The sequence below is a fragment of the Cucumis melo genome, chromosome 8, assembly GCF_025177605.1.
Source record: "Cucumis melo cultivar AY chromosome 8, USDA_Cmelo_AY_1.0, whole genome shotgun sequence".
NCBI classification, from domain to species: domain Eukaryota; kingdom Viridiplantae; phylum Streptophyta; class Magnoliopsida; order Cucurbitales; family Cucurbitaceae; genus Cucumis; species Cucumis melo.
In genome coordinates, this window is record NC_066864.1 from 13,644,178 (window position 1) to 13,654,574 (window position 10,397).

Genomic DNA, 10,397 nt, shown 5'->3' on the forward strand with positions numbered 1-10,397 from the left:
GAGTGGTGATATAGCAAAATACATTGCTGAAAAAGCTTTGGAAAAAAACAAAAACATGAAATATACAAAAAAAAAATAATATTAAAAAAATGAACAATGGAAAGCAAAGTTGAAATACCAACCATCTTTGAACCCTTTGGAAGCCATAAGAACCGCTAAAAATTGGTGTAAACTTGAGGCAAATGCTAAATTTGATATCGATAAAGTCATGAGAGCATCACAAAATTTTGGATAACTTTTCATTGTGAACTGAGGTGAAAACTATGGGGCAAGTTTGGGGGGTCATTTAGAATTTGATAATGGCAATAAATCTATTTAGAGAAGGGAGAAGCAGAAGGTGGAGATTTTCTTTCTAGCACTCTTTGCAAATCTCAAAGAGTTTTAAGTACAAGAAGGCTAAAGAAAAAGAGTAATTTCAATTTCGATTAAATTCCCTGTCATACGTCGTTGTCGCTTTGCTCTACATTTTAAGGACTGCAGAGGTTCTTAAGATCCTCCTCTTTAGCATACCAACCCGGTAATATCTTCGACACATGTGGATAGAGATCTTTATATGAATTTCTGATTGTTCCTTCCGCAACACCGGTAGCTACCGATATATCTGCACTCAAATCAGAGCCGCACATTCAATGCAAAAAACTCCATCAAATTTCATATCAAGACTGATGACAACTATGCTAAGGAATAGGGATCAAATTTTGTTTCGAGTGGAAAACCAAAGATTCTAAAAACATTCGGTAGAATCACTATCAAACATTCTGGCAGTTAATATTTACCTTTCAGAGGCTTCTTATCATCTGAAAGCTGAGTAATAATATAAATAACTGCTGCTGCAATGGAAATTGGGCTTCTCCTGGAAAGAGGAAAGAGAATACTCTTAAGCAAAAAATCAACAAAAATAAATTCCAGTCCTAGTAAAACATTTAGCACCAGCAATATATTCTACAATTCGGAAATATACTGAACAGTAAGCCTTGGAAGAATTACAGTTAAACCCTCAAATGGCAAAAATTCATCACCCCACCCAAGAAAAGGGTAAAATTGATGACTTGCAGTAGTGGTTAGGGGTGTGGTCTATTCTAAACCAAACCAATTAGAATATCAAAGAAATGTTAAGGCAGAACCAAACCGACACATTAAACCATCCTAACCACTCAACCAGTAAATCGACGGTTCAATCGGTTTGGTTTGACGGTTCACCATTTATTGAATTTTCTGACTTGTTCATCATTCTATGCGCTTGGCTGGAGGTGAGCCTGCGAACTGTGGGCCAGTCAAATAAAGATTTGGAAATTCCCATCAGGTAATTAACTTATGGGAAAAAAACCGGTGGTACCAAGGTTTGAACCCACACCCTACGCAGTTGCTAAGGGAGCTTGCAACCATCGGCATTGGTGTGCCCTTTCAGAGTTCATAATGATTATCACAATACATATTATCTGTCAGTTTCAAGTTTATTCGTTCTGGTTCATGCAAAACTTCGAACCAAACAAACCGAAACCACCAATCTGAACAGGGTACAAACCAAACCAACAGCAGCTTCGGTTGTTTGAGCAGTTTGCTTGGTTTTGGGTTTTTTTGTTGCACTTGCCCCACTGGTAGTTGTTTTTAGGTATGAAACCATGCTATGGGGTGTAGCCTTCAACCTCAAGAGAAGGAAGTGGATAGGAATGGGTGCCTTAGCTTAAAAACCATACGAATTCAAAACTTCTAATTTTCTAATAAGCATATCAAGTTTGATATTCCAAGAATAGGCAAAGCCAATAATCGTGAATGATGAAAATATGAAAATATATTCTAAAGCTCTGCTCAGAGATAAAAATATTTCAATTCTAAGTTAGAGATCAAAGAAATCAACATGTGGCTGTGAGCAAAGCAAGCACCTATTTAACTGTAACATTCAATCTTAGATTTGCCCGTAGTCGTCTGACTTCACTGGAAACCAATTATATAATTTTTTTCCCTTTTCCCTCTTTTTTTTTTCTTTTTTTTTTTTTTTTTTTTTTTTTTGACATTGGCTACTACTGCCCGACCAGAAGAGGGATCTGTAGTTGTTAACAGGGTGAATTTTGTCATAAACACAGAAGTAGCTACTCAGAGTTCAGGGAATACTTAACTAACCACCCAAACAAATAAACATGAAGAAAGCTCAACAACAACCAAAGGAAACAAACATTACCTAATATCAAACTCTTCAGATTTCTGTACAGCTTCTTGGGCAGCTTTAACAGCTTGATTATTCATCCCAAGATTTGAACAAAAACGCCTCTATATCCGTTTAAGAAAGAAATGACATAAGAAGAAACAAATGACATGTTGTCCATGATCAAATTTCAGAAAACTTGAAGTGAATTTTTTTCACCAAAAGCCTCACCATAAAGTCTCCAGCATGAATTGTTCCCATCTCTACAGACTGACCCGTCTCCAACCCCAACTGTTTCACAATGTATTCTTTTGCTCGCCCAATCTCCTTCTTTGTTGCCCCATTGGCAACAGAGCAAATTTCTAATCAAAATCAGCATGGTTAGTTAAGTACAGAAATTAAACTACAAATGCTCCAGATATCAAAGGATCAATACCCTTGACTGTGCGGGGTTTATCTTCTTGTCGACAAGCAATATATAAGCAAGCAGCCAATAAAGCATCTTGATTTCTTCCTCTACTAGATTTTTGATCTTCTACTCTTTTATATATCTCATTGGCCCGATCCTGTATATAATTAATAAATGAGAAAATCATTTAAGAAAATTAAACATTTTCAAAGTTCACTTGCTAGAGAAATGAATGACATAGAGCAAAGCAATCTAAAACTAAGCTGATCTCCAAATCATATAATACAGGTGTATAATTTCATGTTATCCTATTCTGGACCAGAGGAAATTTCCTTGTTTGAATAATTAGTCTACAGCAATTAACAGTTTGGAGGAATAATTTCACTATAAAGTAACTTGGTCAGAAAGTCAAAGACTTCAGATTGTAATCTTCACAAGTTATCCTATCAATGGTTGCAACTACAATCACATTAGAACTGTAACAGCATGTAGCAACTGTGAAGAATAAATTCACAAACATTTAACAAAATGAATAAACATAATTCCAACATTACCAAATCATAAGTAGAAAAACTTGAATATTTTTTTCTTAAATATTGCATCTGGATCCAATAGCATATCATATGTAATTATTATTTTTTATATGTGTCAGTGTTCGAGCCAGCTATACTTGCACCTCAACTAATCTCGCATCACTTGCCTAATCCTACAACATTTGGATGTCAAAGAAACTCATAGAAAATTAATTCCTAGGCAGTGGCTAACCATAGATTAAACCTATGACCTCTTAGTCAATCAAATGTAAAACATTGAATCACCTCTTTTGATAGGAAGCAAATCTATTTTTTAATCAAAAACTATTTATTCACATAGAGAATGCAAAAAACACCATGGAAAAAAAAAAGGAACGAGAAAAAGACCCTTCTACAAATACATCTTTATAGGAAAGACAAAAGTACAATTGCAACATCAAAACTTAAAATTTAGTAGACACCCAAACTCTCCACCCCCAGGCAAAAAACTCTAACGCTCTCCTTATTGTGATGTTAAACTCAGTGAATCTCATCTACTCAAAAGGTAGAAAGAGTAACAGACACTTCTTTATACAAGTATTATCTACTTGGCTGCTCTAGAGAATTCTTCAATATTATAGATAATTTCTTTTTCTTTCACCCACTAACCAGTGTGATTTACTGTTCCTACGTTTCCTTCTGATAATGCTCAACTTTCTCACTCAATCACCGATATTCATTCTTCCAGATGCCACAAGCCTCTTCCTTATCTTCCTTATGCATTTGTCCTCATAAAGACTTTTTCTTATATAAATTTAATATTTTATTAAAATACCTACGTGGTATAAATTCATTAGTCATGTTTAAACACAATTAATTCCTGTCTTTACTCAATCTATCACATACACTGATTTATCACAGCTACAATGTGTTTTTTAAAAATTCTACCAAGTTCCTTTCTTAAGAAACACACTGCACTTGTGATAAATCAACGTCTGTTATAGACTGAATAAAGATGAGAATTAATGAAAGTGTACATAAAACAGTCTCTCATAGGCAGGACTTAATGCTCATTTATTCTTCTCCCTTTTCAGGGCTCTGTGTGAGGTGTGAGGTGTGAGGTGTGAAGTGTTTGGAGAGATTCATGTGTGACTTCCTCTAGGAAGGGATTTGTTAAAGAAGAGGAAAAGGTTTGATTAGATGAGGTTATTGAGAGACCAGTGTCTTTCAGAGGTTTGGAAATTGGAAACCTTACGATGAGTAACAAAGCCCTTTTAGCTAAATGGTTATGGCTTTGGAGTTTCAACTTCCTTATTCAGTCTCAATATTCTATTGTTAATTTTCCACAAATTCCTCTTCCTTTTGCTGCTTTCTACCCTTGCTCGACAGCATTCTACCTTCAAGATGTGTTTTGTTACTACAAATAACAAAATGAAGTCATAACACACTTGTAGTCCTGAGGCTACTACCAGTAAAAACCAGTGCGTAAAGTGACTCAACTATTGAGGCATGCATAATCTTGGTTAGAAGTAGGGAGGAGGGCTCTAGAAATTATAGAATTTTCTCTCTCTGAAAAATTTGGTTATTTTCTATTCTAGGCTTACATCACACGATTCATATGGTCTTGAATCCCACGTCCAAAGTTTACACTTTATGCTGGTGTTAATCTTTTATAATGTTTTTCATTACCTTTTCTTCAAATTTATGCCAACTGGGAAGCGTTTTGTAATCCACATAGCTAGGCAGGGACCACATCTCCCATCCTTTATAACCTCCTTTTTCATATTGAGTGTTGTTTCTTACCTATATGTGTGTGTGCGGGTATGTGAACTTGAACCGTATGTATCTGACCATTCCTTGGTCATTCATTCATTGTGCATCACTTCCAGATAAATGTTTAACAAAAACTATGAAACATACATTATCTCAAACCTTGAGAACACTGCATGATCATTCTATACTGACAACTAACCTGAATGCTTTTAGAAAATACAAAAAATGGAAACTCGTGGAATTATGTCATAATGGGTCGAAAACTGCATACCTTTATGGTTGCAACAAGGCCCAACCTGAAACACAATAAAGCTGGCGGTATTAGACCTTTCTAAATGTGACAAACTCATATATTTATTAAACATTATGAATCAGTCTCATCTTTATCATAACTCAAAGTTGGGTTACTTATACTAAGCATCCCAAAAACTATAATTACAGTGCAAGAAGACCATAAAATGAACTAAAATACGAAAATCCCATAGAACGATCCATGACCATCTTGTGGCAAGGCCGATAACAGAAAATTTTCAAACATTAGATGGAAAGAGTATACACTAAGTTTATTCACTACTTAATTCCAATTAGAGAAGTGGCTTCTCCCAATATGAATAAAAAAACTCGAAACTCCAAAGCAACAAGGTAAATCGACCTAATTGAGTGAACTTAACATATACCATTCTCATTGCACCAACAAAGTCGCTTGCCAGAATATTGAAGAAATAAACAAAAGATACAAGAAAATTCAACTCAAAACGTTTTGTTCCTTGGCATTCCAGACCTGAAGAACCTTTTTATCAAATTCACCGCAACTACATAGATGCACATCTACAGCATGAGTATATGTTTCAAGTCGATATTCTCCTCCAAAAGATCTACCCAGATAGGCTTTTCATTTACACGACTTCTTAGCTCAACTCTAAGTTTCTAAATTCTGATTAGTCAATTCCATAAATAAGATAAGAGCACCAATACAAAGATTTTAATCGATTTCTCTACCAAGAAAGAAAGAAACGTTTCTCTAAAAGACTAAAGTTTTTCCAATAGCCCCAGCTGCATGACCCGAATCCTGTACAACCACCAAGCCAACAATCAGTTCACAAAATTTGTATCCATCATCAAAAGTTCCCCCACGAATACAAAAAAACCTTAATTTAGTAAGATTTCCCAATTCCCACCCCTCCACAGTCCCAATTCGATCTGTATAAGCCTATATGGGTTAGGAAAGGAAATCAAGATTCAGCTCAATCAAGAAACATCCAACAAATACCAATTTCCTCAGCAGCATCCAAAACATCAAACCCCCTTACCTATCAGACATAGTAGCAATGGTCTTGAAAGCAAGAATCAACCCTCGATCTGGATTGGAGCCACGATTCTGCCACCGACCCAAAGACGAGGACAAGAACTCCCCAGTGGTACCATTAGGCTTCGCAATCACCGTGGAAAGTCCACCATCAGCCAAAAGAGGATTTGTGGGTCCACCAACACGAACCGGGTCGTTATCCCCAGACTCATTGGCAAAAGTCCTCCACTCGGAGGTCTCATCGATGGAGTGGGATTCAAGGACAAGACCACACTCGGAACACACCGTATCTCCGGCGGAATGGTCAAAAACAACCTCAGTCTGACGCTTGCAGTCAGAGCAGAACGCATCAGACATTGTTCACAACCAGCTCCTCCTCCTCCTCCTCCTCCTCCTCCTGGGCTCTTCTAAACCCTAAAAAAGCTTGAGCAAGCGGGGAATTGGAGAGCAGAAGAGAGATGAATGTTGGTTCCAGGGAGAAATTGGTATTGGCTGCTCAGGCGAGGCGTCGGTAATAGATTTCGACGATGAGGGAGGGAAATTGAAAGGGGAGAGTAGAAAGGGAAGAAGAAGAGGGTATTTATAGAGAGATGATTTTGGGGAATTTGGGGAATTAGGAAACTCATGGAAGTTTCGTGGATGAGAAAGCTTAGTTGGACCAATAGAATGTGTTTCAATATAGGGTTTGGCCTTTCCCCAACTCTTCCTTCCAATCAAAACTCTTACGATGAGTAGGTGCAAATAATTATTAAAATTGCAAGTTAGTCCTATCATTTTGAGGTTTGTTTCTATTTAGACCTTTAATCTTTGTAAATGTCTTCTAAACCTTTAGGGCCGGTTTGGGAGAATGAAGGGAAAAGAAAAGGAAATGACTATATAGTCTTTTCCATGTTTGGGATAAGAAATAAGGATAGGGAAAATAATATATTTATTCCTCTTTATTCCTTCTTAATCCTTCTCTTTCTTCCTCTCAATCTCATCTTATTCATTCTCTTTCTTTCTCAAAAGGGTTGATATTATTATTATTATTATTATTATAAATATAAATATAAGGGAAACTCTTATAAATGTAACAAAACATTTCGTATTTCTCTCCTATTTATTTCATCGTCATCCTCGATTTTATCTTTCTTCTTTACTCCTTTTTTTTCTGCAATTTTTTTCCATCATCTTTCTTATTTTTCAATTCTTTATTTACGTCGTTTAAGCTTTCTATCGTTTTTCTTCTTTTTTCACTTTTTTTTCGTTTTTCCATCGTCTTTCTACTTTTCCTCTTTCTTTCTTTTTTTTTACTTTGTGTACAAAAAATAGCAAAATCTAAAAGATCGTGTATAAAGAATCTTGAAAATAAATCATTTAAATTGAAGTGGCCAAATATAAACTATCATGTAAAAAAAGTAAACAATCGTGTAAGAAAAATAAAAGATCGTGTATAAAGAATCTTGAAAAAATATCATTTAGATTGGAGTATCAAAATGTAAACAAGTAAAAAAGTAAACGATTGTGTAAAATAAAAAATTGTTTATAAAGAATCTTGAAAAAAATCATTTAGATTGAAGTAACGAATGTAAACAATCGTTTAAAAAAAGTAAACGATCTTGCAAAAAAAAGTTTTGTATAAAGAATCTTAAAAAAAAATCATTTAGATTGGAGTAGCCAATGTAAACGATCGTTTAAAAAAAAGTAAACAATCGAAAATCTAAACGATCGTGTACCATAAGAATAAAAAAAATTGTGTACCAAATTTTGAGAAAAAAAAATCATATCTAAACGATCACGTATAAATTGTAGTCATATATAAACGATTGCGTATAAATTGTGGTTATATCTAAACGATCGCGTATCAAATAATAACCAAATCTAAACGATTGCAAATATATTACACGTGCGTTGTTGATGGCTTGGTTGACGAGGCATTTTTGTTATGAATATTCGTATATTGGATTTACAATACAAATTAAAAAAAAAATACATTTGTATGAATTAAAAAAATAATAATTAAATTTTTTAAATCGATTGTTAACGATACACAATTTTTTGATATTGCACTTACAACATCAATTTAAAGAAAATACATGTAATTTCTTTTGCACTAATGCATCAATTAATTTTTTGGCACGGAAAGCTTACGTACAAAACGTTCAAAATTAACATTGTATTTACAAAAGTTAATGAAATGTTTTCCAATAAAATTTTCAAATGTTGGTAAATAAAATATGAATATTTGTGTATTTGATTTACAATACGAATTTAAAAAATATACATTTGTACGAATTAAAAAAAATAATAAAATTTTTTAAATCGATTGTTAACAATACACAATTTTTCGATATTGCACTTACCACATCAATTTAAAGAAAATATATGTAATTTCTTTCACATGTAACATATCAATTAATTTTTTGGCACATGAAACTTGCGTAAAAATGTTTAAAATTGACATCATATTTACGGAAGCTAATGGAACGTGTTTTTCAATTTCAAAAAAAAAATCAAATTTTAGTAAATAAAATACGAATATTTGTATATTGGATTTACAATATGAATTTTTAAAAAAATACATTTGTACTAATTTAAAAAAAGGAAATAAAAAAAATCTCATTCTTTTTCACTTATTCCTTCTCGCAAACAAGAATTATAAATAACTTCTCATAATTCTCTCATGTTCCTTCCCCCAAACAAGAATTGTTATCATCTTTTTCTTTTAATAATCTCCATTTTTCTTATTCCTTTCCCCCCTTGTTCCTTTCCTTCCCCCCAAACATCCCCTTAAACTTTAAGGTGCGTTTGGGGAGGGAAAGATAATAATCTTTAAGATAATGATAATCCTAGTATTATGATAATACGTGTTTGAGGGAAAGATTATTATTGGTAGTGTTATGGTAATATGTGTTTGGGAAAAAGAATATGAAGAGTAGTGTTACAGTAGTATGTGTTTGGGGGAGGGATTATGATAGTAATGTTATAATAATATGTATTTGGGGGAAGCATTATGATTGTAGTAATTTAAAAAATAATAATAGAATTTGGATTTGATTATTTGGGTAGGCAATGTAAGGTTGTTAAGAAAGTAAAAGAAAAAAATAAGATAAGATTATTTAGAGATTAGGATAACTCTAATTCCAATTTATCATAATCTTTGGCCCAAACACGGTTTGGCCCAATTTCTATTAGAGTTTCTATTTAATAGATTATTGTATTTTCAATTTTTTGTTTATTCGATTTTGAAATAGGATTTGAACTTTGGCATTTCTCGACTTTTTGCTCCAATCAAAACTCTTCCAATTGGTAGGTGTAAAAAAGAAAGTTGCTAGTTAGTCCCTCAACTTTCAAATCTATTTCTATTTGGTTTCTTAAACTTTGAAAATGTATGATAAATATGTTAGTTTTCATAAATATAATAAATCGGCAAAATATTCATCTAACAAAATGAAAAAGTTTATGAAACTGACCATTTTTTAAAATATTTCAGGTTGCCCTTCTTTTTTATCATTATCTTTCTTCTCTTCCTCTCTACCATTTTTTTTCTTTCCAACGTATTTTTCTTTTTCTTCTCCAATTTTTTTAAATATTTCTGTTCCCTTCCTTCACATCTTCTTTCTTCTACAACTTTTCTTTTCATTTCCATCATTTTTTTCTCTTTGCAGAAAAAGTGACAAATATTTAAGTAGTTAAATATCGGTTTTAAGTTGAGGGTAGAATGGTAATTATGCATAATGGCATTTTTGCAAATATATCCATCTTCTTTATTTTAGGTTAAAAAGAAAAGAAAAGAAGATTGCACAGTGAGGAGAGGAAGGGCGGTCGACAGTCATACACACACAGAGAGTGAGTAACGGCGAGTGAGTGATGGTGAACGGTGCAACGGTTTGGGTGTTTCCAGCAACAGCTCGGTCTTCACAGCAGCGGCTTGTGACGGGCAGCGTCAATTCTTGCAGGTATCACGTCGACAAGCAGCTTCAGTGTGATTCGGGACTCGGTTTTTGGGTGTTCTTCGATGGGCAGCGTCGGTTTGTAGGCGGCGATTGACGAGCAGCGTTCGGTTTTTTGGGGTTCAGTGCAGTAGGTTTTAGTTCTCAGTTCATAGAGCATCTGTGGGTCTCTCATTCTTGGGTTGACAGTATAGTTGGGTTTACCTTGTTTAATTACAAATTAATGATCTTGTTGATTTCTATAATTGTTCCTCAAGCTCTAAATAAAATCCTTCCAAGCTGGTTCTCAAAGTGGATGTAGACCAAATCGATCAAACCACTA

The 10,397-nt window shown here is 34.0% G+C and overlaps 1 protein-coding gene across 1 annotated transcript; it reads right to left on the bottom strand.

Moving 5' to 3' along the window:
* Positions 1-217: 217 nt before the first annotated feature.
* On the bottom strand, positions 218-6,894 carry LOC103495880 (transcription initiation factor IIB-2). Its single transcript, XM_008457559.3, has 7 exons — positions 6,148-6,894; positions 5,109-5,133; positions 2,580-2,709; positions 2,375-2,505; positions 2,180-2,268; positions 777-853; positions 218-601 (listed from the first exon to the last, which is right to left on the bottom strand). Exons 1-7 carry the CDS (start codon positions 6,498-6,500, stop codon positions 468-470), a joined length of 939 nt encoding a protein of 312 aa, XP_008455781.1. The 5' UTR covers positions 6,501-6,894; the 3' UTR covers positions 218-467.
* Positions 6,895-10,397: the final 3,503 nt, after the last annotated feature.